The sequence below is a fragment of the Nicotiana tabacum genome, chromosome 21, assembly GCF_000715075.1.
Source record: "Nicotiana tabacum cultivar K326 chromosome 21, ASM71507v2, whole genome shotgun sequence".
Lineage (NCBI taxonomy): Eukaryota > Viridiplantae > Streptophyta > Magnoliopsida > Solanales > Solanaceae > Nicotiana > Nicotiana tabacum.
In genome coordinates this window covers 34406979-34423650 of record NC_134100.1, presented here as the reverse complement: position 1 = coordinate 34423650, position 16672 = coordinate 34406979, and the positions used below count along the sequence as shown (strand labels likewise).

At 40.1% G+C, this 16672-nt stretch overlaps 1 protein-coding gene across 1 annotated transcript; it reads left to right on the top strand.

Annotated features, from left to right (window-relative positions):
- The first annotated feature begins 6526 nt into the window (after nt 1-6526).
- Nucleotides 6527-8013, top strand: LOC142175194 (uncharacterized). The gene is made up of 5 exons (XM_075241774.1): nt 6527-6685; nt 6986-7401; nt 7454-7563; nt 7791-7862; nt 7949-8013. The coding sequence occupies exons 1-5, from the start codon at nt 6527-6529 to the stop codon at nt 8011-8013; spliced, it is 822 nt and encodes a 273-aa protein (XP_075097875.1).
- Nucleotides 8014-16672: the final 8659 nt, after the last annotated feature.

Genomic DNA, 16672 nt, shown 5'->3' with positions numbered 1-16672 from the left:
GACACGTTACGAAAGGTTCTCCACACGTGAGCGTATTCTCTTGAGAACTTTGTCCTGTTGATGTCGATCCTCCATGATGCTTCTGACAACGTGGTTGCTTGCTATTGCGACTGCGTCCTAATTCAAACTAATGCATTACAAGGCTTTCCTAAGGTTATGACCGAACCCTTTCAGGTTGCCTATGTATCCAAAATGGAATCAGGTCTGAACGTAGTTCGTGGATTATGATAAAATATGATGAAGATAACCGAGCCTGACTCAGGAAGCCTATGTATCCAAATGTAATCAGGTGAAAGCATATTTCCATTACAACATATGCAAAATGATGATCCGAGTCTGACTCAGACTGCCTACGTATCCAAATGGAATCATGCCAGAAGGTAGTTCAATTACAAAAGATGACTGAATCCGATGAGGATTGCCTACGTATTCCTTTATGAGGAAATCAAGTCGGCGTATTTCCTCAGAAACATACAAAAGTGATATTTGGTTTTTCTATTACAAGAGAAAGGAGAGAGAAACCGAACCCTATGTGGGTTGCCTATGTATCCCTCCGTGGGAAGTCAGGTTGAATGTAGTTCTGTTACAGCAAAATGTAACTCTATTTGTCTTCAAATATAGTATCCCTTGATTGTGTCTGGGTTGATGTGCTTCATGTTGACTCTTCCGTCCATTTCTTCCAAGATTAGAGCTCCACCTGACAATGTTCGGTGAACCACGTAAGGGCCTTGCCAGTTTGGTGCGAACTTTCCTTTGGTTTCTTCTTGCTGGGGAAAGATTTTTTTCAAGACCAACTACCCTAGTTTGAACGAGCAAGGTTTCACTCTCTTGTTAAATGCACTGGCCATCCTATTTTGGTATAGCTGACCAGGGCATACTGCATCCATTCTTTTCTTGTCAATGACCATGAGTTGCACCTGTCTGACCCGTATCCACTTTGCGTTGTCTAATTTTGCCTCTTGAATGACCCTTAAAGATGGTATTTCGACCTCTGTGGGTATCACAGCTTCAGTGTCGTATACCAACATGTACGACGTTGCCCCAGTGGATGTTCTTATGGTAGTCTGATAACCCAGTAAGGCGAAAGATAGTTTCTTGTCCCATTGCATGTGATTGTCCACTATCTTTCGTAGAATTCTCTCTATAATCTTGTTGGGTGCCTCGACTACCCCATTCATTTGTGGTCTGTAGGTTGTGGAATTGTGGTGGACGATTATACACTTCTCGCAGATTTCTCTCAAGAGGTCGTTGTTGAGGTTAGCGGCATTTTCAATGATAATAGACTCCGGTATCCCAAATCTGTAGACAATGTTGTTTCGGACGAAATCTGCCACTACCTTCTTTGTGAAAGCCTTGTAAGTAGATCCCTCGACCCATTTGGTGAAATAATCGATAGCTACCAAGATGAAACTATGTCCATTTGATGCGACAGGCTCTATAGGTCCAATCACGTCCACGGCCCAAGCGGCGGATGGCCAGGGTGAACCCATTACGTTTAAATCATTCGGCGAAACCCCGATGAAATCCCCGTGAATCTGGCATTGGTGACACTTCTGCACATAGCGGATATTGTTGCTTTCCATAGTCATCCAAAAGTATCCAGCTCTCAAGATCATCTTGGCTAATGTGAACATGTTCACGTGGAGTCCGCACGTTCCTGCACTACAAGAAATTGGTTTATTAGTGGCAACATAGAGCAGCGACCCTATAGGTTGCTACAACAGCAATATTATTAGCAGCGACTTTAAAAGTCGCTACAGAAGGTTAATGTTTAGCAACGACTTTTTAAAGTTTGCCTCTGATGTGGCTGGAATTTTTAGTCCCTCTCAAAATAAAATTTTGGCTCCATGTTTTTTGTGGTGACTTTTTGAAAGTCGCTGCTAAATCTCTCTTGCAGCAACTGGGTCACTCCTATACCATAGATTTTTACTTTTAAAATAATAAAGAAAATAAAAATACCTATCCTAATTAAACACTGTCTGCTGCAAAATCAGCCCTCTCTCTAGAAATCAGTTCTCTCCTCGGTAAAAATTTCACCCAAATCAAAATCCCTCAAATCAAAATGTGAATCTCATTTTTCTGGTATGTTCAAATCCCTAATCTTTTCGTTTGAAGGGAAAGAAGATGCTCTGCTTTAATCGATCGATTTCGCAGAGGCAGGATCAAAAAAATGATTTCTATTCCTAATCGATTATATGCATCCTTTCCTTCTTATTTGTTGCATCCTTTCCTTCTTATTTGTTACTATCTCATGTCTAACTAGCCATGAATGTTCAGGCATTGGCCAATCAGTTGGTTAGATTGGATGTTTCGGAGCCTAGTCGAGTTCTTGCTTTTGTGGTTTCTCGGTCTTCTTTATATGATCGCATCAGATAGCGTCAGTATGACAAACCCTATTTTCTTGTCCTCAAGGACACGGTTCAGGATGGTGATGCCAAGGAGGTTCTATTGGAGATGACGATGTTTTGCGGATGCAGGACAGGTTATGTGTGCCCAATATGGATGGGTTGCGTGAGTTGATCCTTCAGGAGGCCCACAGTTCGCTATTCATCCGGGTGCCGCTAATATGTATCAGGATTTGAGGTAGCACTATTGGTGAAGGAGAATAAAGAAAAACATAGTGGAGTGTGTAGCTCGGTACCTAAATTGTCAGCAAGTGAAGTATGAGCATCAGAGGCCGGGGGGTTTGCTTCAGAGACTCGAGATTCCCGAGTGGAAATGGGAGTGTATCACCATGGATTTCGTTGTTGGGCTCCCACGGACTCATAAGAAATTTGACGTGGTATGGGTGATTGTGTACAGGTTGACCAAGTCGGTTCATTTTATTCCAGTAGTGACTACCTATTCTTCAGATAAGCTGGCTCAGATCTATATTCGCGAGATTGTCCAACTTCATGGCGTGCCGGTATCCATTATTGTACCCCATTTTGCACAAGTCAAAACAATGTACAACTTATAGTACTCTAAAAGTCTAATTATCTAAGGTATATTAGGATACCTATACTATACTTCGTAATATACACTTTAACTATGATCTGCGAAACCGTTGAGATTCTAGGTAAGGGTTCAACTTATCTCGAGGGGAAGGTGTTAGGCATCCCTCAAGATCCAAAAAATATTGTTCTGGTGGACTCAATCAAATAAGGGAGGGAGGTTCAAAGATAATTAACAAATACTCACAACTGTTGCAAAGAATAAGAGAATAATTAACGCGTACTCGAATGAATAGTAATGATATTAAATATGTAATGAATTATGTGCGGATGAAGTATGCAAGTACTTTTTATATTTTTGAAATGAAATGATTTAAATATATTGACTCGTATAAAATATATGTAAGTGGACAAGGGAATCGTATTCCAAAAGATAAGCTGAGTGTCAAGTGAGTTCTAGATAAGAATAGCAAACTATTTGAAAAAATATATGTGCAAAAAAGTACAACATGTGAATGAATTAAAAAAGATATTAAAGAATGGTATTTTAGTGTAATTTGAATAATATGAAAAGAACTATACTTAAAGAATTCATGTTAACTCAAAGTGTTTGAATAAAGTCTTGAACTTACAAGAATAAACTTGAAGAGAAAAGACTCATAATTAGAGTTTAAAAGTTTAGATGGATGACCACAACGACAAGAATTGACACGACCCTAATTTTCCTCTGTAGGATGTTGTGATGGCACCTAGTCTCTAAGACTAGGTAAGCCTAACATTCATGCAGAAATAACTGAAATAATAATTAAAGTCTCAAAACTCAGTAACTATATAACACAAACTCTGTAACTCAGTATATACAACTCCCAAAACCCAGCGAATACAAATCACAAGCTCTAAATAGTAGTATTGAATAATCGTATACATCAATGTCTATAAAAGGATAAGGAAAAATAGCATAGTCTAGGTAGAGGAGGACTCCAAGGCCTGCGGACGTCGGCAGGTATACCTTGAAGTCTCCGCAGCTGAGCTCTCGCTAATACCTGGGCTGGTAGGAGTTACCTGGATCTGCACAAAAAGATGTGCAAAAGTGTAGCATGAGTATACCACAATGGTGCCCAGTAAGTGCCAAGCCTAACCTCAGTAGAGTAATGATGAGGTCAGGTCAAGGCCCTACTGGAATAAATAAGAAAAACTGTATAAGAGTATGCTAGTGTAGTAATGCCAGCAATGAAATTGAAACAACAATAACTTATCAAGGTTAGCTACACAGAACTAAAGCAAATAATGCAACACAGAGAAAACGAGGAATGATATGCTAAGGAAACAAAATAACCAAAGACAAGGGCAGCAATAGAAAAATACCGACAAGAGTCACTACCGAGGTACCGCCTCGTAGCCCCAAATCAAAAGAATAATTCACAATCTTTCCTTATATCACTGCGGGAGCCTTGCATTTAGTTTTGAAAATCTTTTTCCCGAAATAGCACCCCGCGTTTTAGCCCAACTTATCACACTGCATGACTTCTAGTAGTTCCCCTACTAGCCATGCGTATCAAGCACACCTTATCTCACCGCATGCTTTTCAACCCCAAAACCTTATATCACCGCATCCGTATCAATATCACAATGTATCACAAATCGCACCTCAAGTGCCCAATATCACAACTTGCGAAAGAATCAACAATAACAGTATTTCAATAATAAAGAGCCCATGGCTAAACCATAATATACACAAGAGTCTCAACAATAACAACCGGAAGTGAATAACTCAACAGAATAGTATTTCACAACTTAACACTTGGCCTCAATGTAAATCGCGGCCTTTATAACTCAATACCAGTTTTATCAACAAGATATTCCAAGAACAACAACTTCAAGTAAAGAATTCAACGGTCAAATAATGAATATCGAATAAAGGAAACAAGAACTTCAACTAAACATGTAGAGCAATTAACAAGTAAGAGATAAGACAAGTAGAGCATGTAAAAATAGACTAGTGATGATGAAGATAACATGTTAAGATAACTCGATTAAGTCATAAAAGGAATCTACATTAAGGGTGGGCATAATACCGGCCGAACCATAAATTTCGGTTTTTCGATTTCGGTTTAATCAGTTATTCGGTCAATGTGCGGTTTTTAAATTATTAAATTTCGGTATTTGGTGCAGTTTACGGTTTTGATATTTCGGTTTTCGGTTAAACCGAAAAATCGAAGTTATGAGAGACGAGTTGAGAAAATCAGAAATATACTCATAGAATATTAATTATTGGGTTTGAAAATATGGGCTCGCCCACCTCCCTTTTAGCCCAATTGACCCAATACCAATCCACAAATCTGAAGCCTAATTTACCCAATATCCTAACCCTCCAGTCTAGTACTCTTACTTTACTTTCAGTCTTCCTTAGAAATTAGAAAATAGAAATTGTCTATTTGTCTTAGTTCTAAATTCTAATTAGGGTTCTTGAGAGTTGAGACCTGACTTTCCTTCTTCCTCTCGTCGCCTATTGGTGCTATGCCTGGTCGCCTGTTGTGACGCCTTCTTCCTCTTCCGCCACTCGTCGCCTCCAGTCCTTCACGCCTCATCCTTCTTCCTCAGGTTACCTCCTTCTTCTGAGTTCATTTTCCCTAGTTCTCTCCTTCTTCTGAGTTCTAATGTGCATAAATTTGCAGTGCATAAAAAGAAAATTGCAATGTGCATGCTATTAAAATTGCAATATGCATAAAATTAATCTTTCGATTATTATTACTTTATTAGTATTGCTTGTTTTTTTCAACTTTGGATTTTTATGCTCTTGTTTATAGTATTTATGTGCGTTTGCCTCTGACTTTTAGGACACTTTCGAGTTAACATTTGCCAAAAAGAAGTGACAATTGCATCCTCTGTTTTTGCATTTTTAGTTCTGTTTTCATTCGATTTTGTATAGATGGCAGAAGTTGAAAGTAGAGTAAGTGAGGTGGGTTCATCTAAACGTGAACCTACTTCTTCACCTACAAATTCAGTTGAAACTAGTCAAGGTCCAAAAAAAAAATCCATACAATCTAGATCAACTACTTGGGATCATTTTGAAAAGTTTAAAAATGATAATGGAGTTGATTGAGCAAAGTGTAAACATTGTGGTCGTGATTATAAGGCTGATTCACGATTGAATACCACGGAAAGTTGATAATACTCGAACACAATTGTGTTTACAAAAGGATGGGCAATTGAATGGTGGGGTGCTTTGGAAATTTGATCAAGAACTAGTTAGGAGGGCTTTAGTTGAGATGGTAATTACGGAGGAATTACTTTTTAGCTTTGTTGAAAAGAAAGACTTTAAGAAGTTTATGAGCATAGCCCAACCTCTATTTAATGTTCCTTCTCGTAGATCAATTACAAGGGATTGTTTTCAAGTTTATAGTGAAGAGAGACTTAAACTAATGAAAAATTTCAAAGAAGTAAAACCAAAAGTTTTCCTTACCACAGACACATAGACTTCGTTACAACGAATTAACTATATGTGTTTGACGAGTCATTTTATTGATAGAGATTGGGTGTTGCATAAAAGAATACTAAATTTTTTCCCTATCTCTAGTCATAAGGGTGACGAGATGGCAAAGGTTATTGGCAATTGTTTGCTTGAATGGAAATTGGATAAGGTATTCATTGTTACTGTTGAAAATGCTTCTTCGAATGATGCCATGGTCAAAGAATTGTCTAAACAATTAGATATGTGGAAAACTAATTCGATGAGTGGTCAGCATCTTCACGTGAGATGCATGGCTCATATACTTAATCTAATTGTGCAAGATCGTTTGAAAAAAATTGATATTTCTGCAAAAACGTGTTAGACAAGCTGTGAGGTATGTGAGATCATCTCTGTAAATGACCTTAAATTTTAGGGAATATTTTATACATCAAGCGGTAGAATATAGCAAAACATTATCTTTGGATGTTCCTACTGGGTAGAATTTCACCTACTTGATGTTGGAAACGGCGCAAAACTTTGAAAAGGCCTTTGACAAGCTTTATTTTCTTATGATGGATTTTCTACTCATCTTTGTACGCAGGTTTGTAAGGATGGGAATGTTGCAGGTCCATTTGTATGTGATGATTGGGTGAATGTGAGAAACGTGATAAAGTTTCTTGAAAGATTTCACGAGCTCACCAAAAAAGTTCCAGGTTCACGTTATGTCACTTCTAATTGTCATTTTGAGGATATATGTGAGCTAGAGAGTCATTTGAAAGTTTGTTTAGCTAGTGATGATACTAGTTTGAGTAAGATGGCAGGGAAGATGATAGAAAAGTTTAAAAAATATAGGGGTGAACCTGAAAAGATGAATAAAATGATATTCATTGCTTCTATATTAGATCCTTATAACAAATTAGAGTATGTTGGTTTTGCACTTGAGGAAATGTTTGGGGAGGAACCAGGGAAGAAATTAACTGCCGAAGTGGATGCTAATTTGAATTCTTTGTTTGGGGAGTATCAAAAAAAAATATTCAAGAGGATGTTATCTTCAATCATCTCCATCTAGATCTACTTCATCTGATGACACATTTGATTCATCTAGTGAGAATGTGAGAACAAAATATGTGAGAATAAAGCTTCAATTGAAAAGGCAAAAGGAAGACTCTGGAAGTGGAGGTGCTAAATCTTAGTTGGAAAGATATATTGGTGAAGGACAAGAGCCAGTGTCTGATGATTCTGATGACTTTAAAATCTTAGATTGGTGTAAAATTAATGCGCCTCTATTTCCTATATTGGCCATTCTAATTTATAGTATTGCATCGGAATGTGTATTTAGCACCGCATTGATTCATTTAGGAGTTCATTGACTCCTCGGTTAGTGCAAAGTCTTGTTTGTGTTCAAGATTGGTTTAGATGCGAGGGTACTCCTATTAATGTTGAAGAAGATTTAGAGTTTCTTGAGCAAATTGAACTTGGTAAGATTTTGCGTTTTATGAGTGTTTTAAAGAAAATTAATTTACTTTGTAAGCTTATATGACACACTTTATCAAATTATATTTAGATATGGCAAAGAGCGGAAGAGTAACTTGCATTGTTGAAAGAGATACTAGCATTGTTGATGCATAGTTTGAACAAGTGTAAGTTTAAAGATTTGATTATTTTATGATATCCTTTTGTTATTTATAATTAAAAATAATTTATTTAACTTGTGATCTTTTCTTATTTTGTAGGTTCAACTATGCCTCGTGGTCCTAAAGCTAGATCGCCTATTTGGGAACATTTTGAGGTAGTTGAAGAAAATAAAGAAGTCTGCAAAGCAAAGTGCGTTCATTGTGGTCGAGTTTATAATTGTCATCCGAAGTATTATGGCACTTTTGGCTTATTGAAGCATATTAAGAAGTGTCGCATGCCTCATCCAGTGATTCGTATTTAAGATTTTACGTATCCTTTTCTAGACTTACTTTATGGCTTGTGGCTTGTGGCTTGTGGCTTGTGACTAGTTTGCCACTATTTTGTTGTTTGGTGATGGTATTTCTAGACTTATTTTGGTTATCTCTTGAATTCTACATGATCTTGTATTGAACTAAAATAGTAGTTGTTGCTTGCTTTTTAAAAACTTCTGCATTGCTCTCATAAATAGTAGTTGGTGACTGCTTCAGTGCTTCTGTATAATGTGGCAAAATCTCTAACGTATGTTGCTCAAAAGTGTGAGGGGTTTCATGTGAAAAATAGAAGATTCAATGCTCACTGCAATTGCTGCTAATCCCTTTCTTCTTATTGTTTTGCAAATCTATTTTCATATTCATTTAGTTCATGTTTCATTATTGCCTCCTTCAAGTGTTCCAACTCTTTAACTACAGCAGTCTGCATTTGGCAAAACAAAGATTGATTCTCCATATAGAGCATGCAATCACAAGATGTGTCAAGTGTCTCGGTAGTACTTGAAAAGTGAATCAACGGTCAAGAATTGGATAAAATAGACTTACAACAGGATAACTGTCTATTTCTATGAACACAATTTGCATGTTGACATAGATTTCGGAGATGCTAGCTTTTCACATAATACTTTCCTTTGAACTTTCAACCATCTTCTTCCGAATCAGTTGGTTGACGTTAATTACACAAAGTGTTAACTTTCAAATTGGCAGCACCGGAGGCAACAAACTATATCAGTAGCATATATCACTTCTCACAAATTAATTTGGCTATGTTTAACTTACACCGTTAATAACCGAAAAACTAAACCAGAAATAACCGAACCGAACCTTAAAAAACCTGCACCGAACTGTAAATACTTTGGTTTGGTTAAGTTATTAATATTTCAAAATCAAAAACCGATAAACCGAACCGCACTTTCATATTAACCGACCGAACCGACCGACGCACACCCTAATCTACATAGCTAAAATCGGTAAATTTCTATATTTATCATGTGTACATACTCGTCACCTTGCGTACAAAGCTTTCACACATTACATTTATCATAAAACAACACAAATCCTAAGGGGTAATTCCCTTACACAAAGTTTGGCAAGACACTTACCTGAAAACAAGCTACTCAACTAGTAGGTCTTTCCCTCGATTATCCAACTTCGAATGGCTTGAATCTAGCCAAACAACTTCATACTATAAATATAAACTATAGGAAAGTATTTCGAACAATAAAATTACAATCTTTGCAAGAAAATAAAAAGTCAACTCAAAAAGTCAACCCGGGCCAGCATCTCGGAATCTTACCAAAATTACAAAATCCAAACACCCAATCGATAACGAGTCTAACCATACAAGAATTACTCAAATCCGACCGAAATCGCCTTTCAAATCTCCAAATTTTAATTTTTCCTCAAATTTCTAACTCAAATCTGTCACGCCCCAACCTCGGGGAGCGCGATCGGCGCTCAACCGAGTGAACCCGGTCGAGCAAGCCTATTAAACCTTTCCTACCCGACTCATTCATAATTCAAAAAGGGATCGCATCACCATTTGTAAAACCGGGGAGAGATCAGTTATATAAATATATAAACGTTGCTAGTTCATTTTCCTTATATACATTATGCCATAGTTCAGTTTTTAAAATACAACTCGATCTAACGACCACCCCAACACACATACATGACCCACATAAACATCTACGGAGCCTCTAAGGGTACAACAGAGCAACATGACAATGGCGATAACAAGGCCTCGGCTATACCTCAAAATATAAAAACTAATACAAAAGAAGGACTACATGACCCCTGGGAGAAATGGGGCTCACCAAAACTGCTTTGAGGAGAGAAAGAGAGCACCACTATCTGCGATCGGCACTATCTGCGATGGAACCACCTACATCCATTCAAAGATGTAGCGCCCCCGGCAAAAGGGACGTTAGTACTGTCGAATAGTACTAGTATGTAAGGCAAACACCAATCTTAGTAGAATGAACAGTGAAACAAAGAGAAGGCAGTCATAATAATCAATAAGTACTACATAGAAATACAAAGAAACACCAAGTAAGGATCACATAGTTTCCAGTTCAATTCTTCCATCTTTTTAGGTTGATAATCTTTAGTGCCAAAACCACAACTCATAATGCCACCGTATTTTTACACGGAGTCCGGTCTCGGCCCGACCGGCTAAGCCATCTCAAGTAAGACATATCCATATCCACAATGTAAATCAATAATTCCAACACAAATGCCACCATGTGTACAGCATGGCGTCCGATCTCGGCCCGATCGGCTAAGCCATCTCACTTGAAACATAACCTCTTTCAATTGTTCACTCAATTCACATCTCTTTCCCATCTTTCGTTACATGGCACAATTAGCCTCATTCATTAAGTAGTTCTTGGCACTTGGGTACATTTTACAATTCAAGTCTTTCCCTTTTTATTTGTTCAAATAACATCATCATTCATGTCGATAAGTACCATCACATAAGACATTCCACACATAAGGGAATGAACTTGGAAAATCATAATTACGTTCTCAAATAGCATGATGACATGGTAACCATCTAAAACAATTAGGGAACATGAATCTTTCAATCAAACACACCAAGGCAAATAATTCTAGTATAATCAAGTTGGAACTTACACCAATTATTCGGACACCAGGAGTTCGATTCTAAGAAGAAGAGAGTTAGCCATACATACCTCAATTTTGCTTCTTTGGACTCTACAATTATTCGGAACCCATAGCAACCTCAATCTATTTTAGCAATATACAAATTGAACCCAGAATTAGGAAAACGTTCATGGTTCTAACTCACTTTATTTCCCCACACTCTTTATCACACATGCATGCAAGATAAACCACCCTCATACTCATGAAGTATCACCCCAGTACCCCATTATAGCTATGTTTGAAATTTAGAGCTGGGGTGATGAAGCCTTACCTTTTAGGGTGAAGAATTTTGGTGCTCTACTTGAATATTTCCAAGGCTTTGAGTGATGATTGAAGATCAATTTGATGGAAACTTAGGCCCTCCCTCTTGAACCCTCTCTCTCTCACTCTAGAAGTATCAGAAAAGGAACTCAAAATAGACCTAAGGGGTGTTTTAACGGAATGGGGGTCAGGTATTAAATTAAGAAAAATGGTGCCCCGACACAGGTCTGCGGTCGCATATGCGACCGCATAATGGTTATGCGGTCCAAAAAGTGACCGCAGAAATGGCCCTCAGGGGCCTAAACTTTCGGCTCAGGTATGCGACGAGTATTCGGTCCGCATACTTGTTCTGCGGTCGCATAATGCACCGCAGAACTTCCTCCGTAGAAACCCAAGAGGAATTATGCGACCGATATGCAGTCCACATATCAATTATGTGGTCGCATAATCGACCGCAAAACTGACCTCAAATTGGCCAAACTTACTGCTTCACTCTGCGGCCATTATGCGGTCCGCAGAGTGATTATGCGGTCGCATAATGGGCCACAGAAACGCGTTCTTATGCGAAAAAGTTTCCTCTCAGTCCGTAGGGTACTGTTCAATCCAAAAAGTACTTTTCTATTATAGTAACACAGGAATCTATCTTGGCACCATGAAACCCTGAGTATTTTGGTTAAATTTTTTACGGGTCCTTACATCCTCCCCCACTTAAGATCATTCGTCCTCGAATGCGGATCAAGGTTCACTTAACACAGTTTCAGTTATGCCACATACCATCAGCCCCAAATTTGCCTAACTTCCTGAAAATTTCGTTAGAGTTTCCTTTGTATTTAGGCCTATCCACCTGTCAGAGAGCCCCCAAAACACACCTTAGCAACATATATAGAATTAAATGACACAACAGAATACAAAATAACACCAACGGAAACCTCTTAGGGGACATATAATTAGAAAGGAGTGTCTTTATATTAGCCGGCCAAGTGATACAAAATTTAGGGGCGGACAACTTTATAGAGCTATTACATGGCTATTCAAATAAATGAGGGTACTTTTTTTTCATTTCATCCTCGGCTTCCCAAGTAGCTTCTTCGACTTGTTGGCTTCGCTGTAATACCTTTACGGATGCAATTTCTTTGTTCCTCAACTTCCGGACCTATCTATCAAGAATAGCAACCGGAATTTCTTCATATGACAATTCTTCACTAACCTCGATGGTCTCAACTGGCACAATAGCGGATGGATCTCCAACTACCTTCTTCAACATGGACACATGGAATACCGGGTGTACTAATGACATCTCAGGTGGTAGTTCAAGCTTGTACGCCACCTGACCTATCCTTTGAATAATTCTATACGGCCCGACATACCTCGGACTTAATTTTCCTTTCTTTCCAAACCGCATGATCCCCTTCATGGGAGATACCTTCAAGAACACCCAATCATCTTATTTGAACTCAAAGTCTCTGCGACGACCATCTGAGTAGGATTTTTGACGACTCTGAGCAGTTTTCAACCGCTCTTTTATGATCTTAACCTTTTCCATAGCCTGATGCATAAGGTCTGGTCCTATTAGTTCAGCTTCTCCAACATCGAACCACCCAATCGGCGATCTACATCTTCTACCATACAAGGCCTCAAACGGTGCCATCTGAATACTGGCATGAAAGTTGTTGTTATAAGCAAATTCTATGAGCGACAAATGATCATCTCAGCTACCCTTGAAGTCAAGCACACACGCACGCAACATGTCCTCAAGCGTCTGAATAGTCCGCTATGCTTGCCATCAGTCTGTGGATGGAAAGTCGTGCTAAGATTTACCTGCGTACCCAAACCTTGCTAAAATTTCTTCCAGAAATTAGCTGTGAATTGGGCCTCTTGATCGGAAATGATGGAAACTGGAGCGCCATGAAGCCTGACTATTTCCTTGATATATAATTGAGGATATTGTTCCGCAGTGTCGGTGGATTTAACTGGTAAAAAGTATGCTGATTTCGTGAGTCGGTCCACGATCACGCAAATTGAGTCAAACTTACGCAGAGTGCGCGGTAACCCTACCACAAAATCTATGTTGATCATTTCCCATTTCCACATTGGAATTTCTATACTCTGAGCTAACCCACCGGGCCTTTGATGCTCGGCCTTCACTTGTTGACAGTTTGAACATTTTGCCACAAAGTCCGCCACACTCCTCGTCATGTTATTCCACCAGTAAACTTACTTGAGGTCATGATACATTTTCGTAGAACCTGGGTGCACGGAATATCTAGAAGTATGAGCTTCTGCCATGATCCTTTCCCGAAGACCATCTACGTTTGGAACACATAACCGCCCTTGGTACCGTAATGTACCGTCATCCATGCCAAGAGAAAAAGTCATAGTCTTATGTTTATGAATCCCTTCCTTCAGCTGCACCAACACTGGATCACTATATTGCTTCTCCTTGACCTCCGCCACAAGCGATGCTTCCGCCCTATTCCGCACAATCGCTCCCCCTTCATTAGAGTCTGCAAGACGAACTCCCAAACTGGCTAACTGGTGAACCTCCCAGGCCAAGGGCCTTTGACATGCCTCCAAGTGAGCCAAACTACCCATAAATTTCCGACTAAGAGCATCCGCCACCACATTAGCTTTCCCCGGATTATACAAAATGTCGATGTCATAATATTTGAGCAACTCAAGCCACCTTCTCTTCCTTAAGTTCAATTCCTTCTGTTTGAAAATGTATTGAAGACTCTTGTGGTCCGTGAATACATATACATGGACTCCATACAAATAATGACGCCAAATTTTTAATGCAAAAACCACCACCGCAAGCTCTAAGTCATGAGTTGGATAGTTCTTTTCATGATTCTTAAGTTGCATTAATACACACCCAAGACCGATCCTTGAAGCATTGCAATACACCACAAACCCCTCGGTACCCTCTGGTAGGGTCAATACCGGCGCCGAACTCAATCTTGATTTCAATTCCTGGAAGCTCCTTTCACAAGTATCGAACCACTAGAACTTAACCGCCTTCTGCGTCAATTTAGTCAATGGAGAGGCAAGAGTGGAGAACCCCTCCACAAACCTCCTATAATACCCGGCCAAACCCAAGAAACTGCGAATCTTTGTTGGAGTAGTAGGTCTAGGCCAATCCTTCACCGCTGCAATCTTTTGAGGATCAACCTTAATTCCTTCTCCGGAGACGACATGACCCAAGAATGTAACAGATTTAAGCCAAAATTCACATTTCGAGAACTTTGCATACAATTGGTGTTGATGAAGAGTCTGCAGAACTGTCCTGAGGTGGTCGGCGTGATCCTCTTGACTTCGTGAATATACAAGGATGTCGTCAATGAATGCTATCACAAAGGAGTCAAGAAACGGTTTGAAGACTCGATTCATAAGATCCATAAAAGTTGTCGGGGCATTTGTTAGCCCGAAAGACATTACCAAAAATTCAAAGTGCCCATACCGGGTTCTGAAAGCTGTTTTCGGAATATTCTGCTCCCTTACCTTCAACTGATGGCACCCGGACCGCAAATCAATCTTGGAGAAGAACTTAGCACCTTGTAATTGATCAAACAAATCATCTATTCTAGGCAATGGGTATTTGTTTTTGATTGTGACTTTGTTGAGTTGCCGGTAATCAATACACATCCGCAGCGATCCATCTTTCTTCCTGACAAAGAGAACCGGTGCGCCCCAAGGCGACACACTCGGTCGGATGAAACCTTTCTCTAGCAAATCCCTTAGTTGTTCCATTAGCTCTTTTAATTCTGCCGACGCTATTCTATAAGGTGGAATGGACATAGGCTGCATGCCTGGCATCACATCAATCCCAAAATCAATCTCCCTATCTGGAGGAATTCCAGGGAGCTCATCCGGAAAGACATCAGGGAATTCATTCGCAATTGGTACAGATTCAAGGGTAGGCACCTCAGCAGTGGTGTCCGTAACTCGAACCAAATGATAAATATACCCCTTCTTGATCATCTTTGTGGCCTTAAGGTAAGAAATAAACCTATCTTTTTGCATAACATTATTCCCCTCCCACTCAACAGTTGGCTCGTTAGGAAACTCAAGCCTCATGATTCTGGCTCGGCAATAGAGTTTGGAAAAACATGAATAAAGCCAATCTATTCCCATTATTATGTTAAAATCAATCATCCCTAGTTCAATAAGATCGGCCATGGTATCCCGACGACACACTGTGACAACACAATCCCTATAAACTCGTACGGCCCTAATAGACTCACCAACCGGAGTAGATACAGAGAACGGCTCATGAAGCTTTTCCGGTTCTATCCCGAAGATCGTAGCAACATAAGGAGTAACATAGGACAAAGAAGATCCGGGATCAATAAGGGCATACACATCAAGCGATTGAACAGTCAATATACCTATGACGACAACTGGGGAAGCCTCTGCACTCTGTCGACCACTCATAGCATAAAATCGGCTGGGTCCTCCCGAACTCTGTGCACCACCCCTAGCTGTACCACGCCCTATGGGTGCTGGAGAGCCTCGAGCTGGAAGGGGTGCTGAAGATGTAGCGGTTGTAGGACTGGATGACTGAGTTGTGCCCCTGCCTGCACCCTGACGGGATGTACGACACTCCCTCTGAATATGGCCTCTCATTCCGCATCCATAACATACTGGCATGTCCAGGTAGCAGACTCTTGAATGTATCCTCCCACACTTAGGGCATGGAACCCTCTGTGCTGCTGGAATCTCCCTCCTGATTGACCCTTATGGTGGGACCCCCTGCTGCCTGACCGGGCCTAAAGCGACTCCCCTGCTGTTGACCGTGTGCTGATGGCGGGGCACTAGCTGAAGACTGAGCATAAGACTGGGATGATCCTGATGATCCTCCCCGAAAAGCTGATCTCCCACCTCTGAATGAATCCCCAAGGTTGCCCGCTGATCGGGCCCTACTACTACTTTCCCGTTCCATCCTGAACTTCAACTTTCGAGCCTCCGTAGCTTGGGCAAATACCACTATCTTTCCATAGTTCATGTCAGAATTTAGAGCAGCTGTGGCAGCCTCATTAATAACCAAAGAGCTAAGGCCCTGCACAAATCGACGCACTCTTGCCTCCATAGTCGGCATCATATGAACAGCATACTTTGACAGGCACACGAACTACATGTGATACTCCCACACATTCCTACTACCATGTTTAAGCGTTTCAAACTCCACAGCACGGGCTGCCTTAGTCTCGGCAGGCAAGAAATGGTCTATGAAGGCATCCGCGAACTCATTCCATCTCGCCGGAGGTCTCCCCTCCTCACGGGAATCTTCCCACATCTCAAACCAGGAATATGCCACCCCTTTCAGACGATAAGAGGCCAACTCTACTCCCTCTACATCAGTAGCACGCATAATTCGAAGAGTCTTATGCATCTCATCAATGAAATCCTGAGGGTCTGCC

What these genes read in the sequence shown, in the direction of transcription:
- LOC142175194 (XM_075241774.1), top strand. Translation starts at nt 6,527, where the DNA reads ATGGCAAAGGTTATTGGCAATTGTTTGCTTGAATGGAAATTGGATAAG. An exon ending in GGAAGACTCTGGAAGTGGAG is followed by an intron (nt 7,564 to 7,790) that starts GTGCTAAATCTT and finishes TTTGTGTTCAAG; the next exon opens with ATTGGTTTAGATGCGAGGGT. An exon ending in TCTTGAGCAAATTGAACTTG is followed by an intron (nt 7,863 to 7,948) that starts GTAAGATTTTGC and finishes AATTATATTTAG; the next exon opens with ATATGGCAAAGAGCGGAAGA.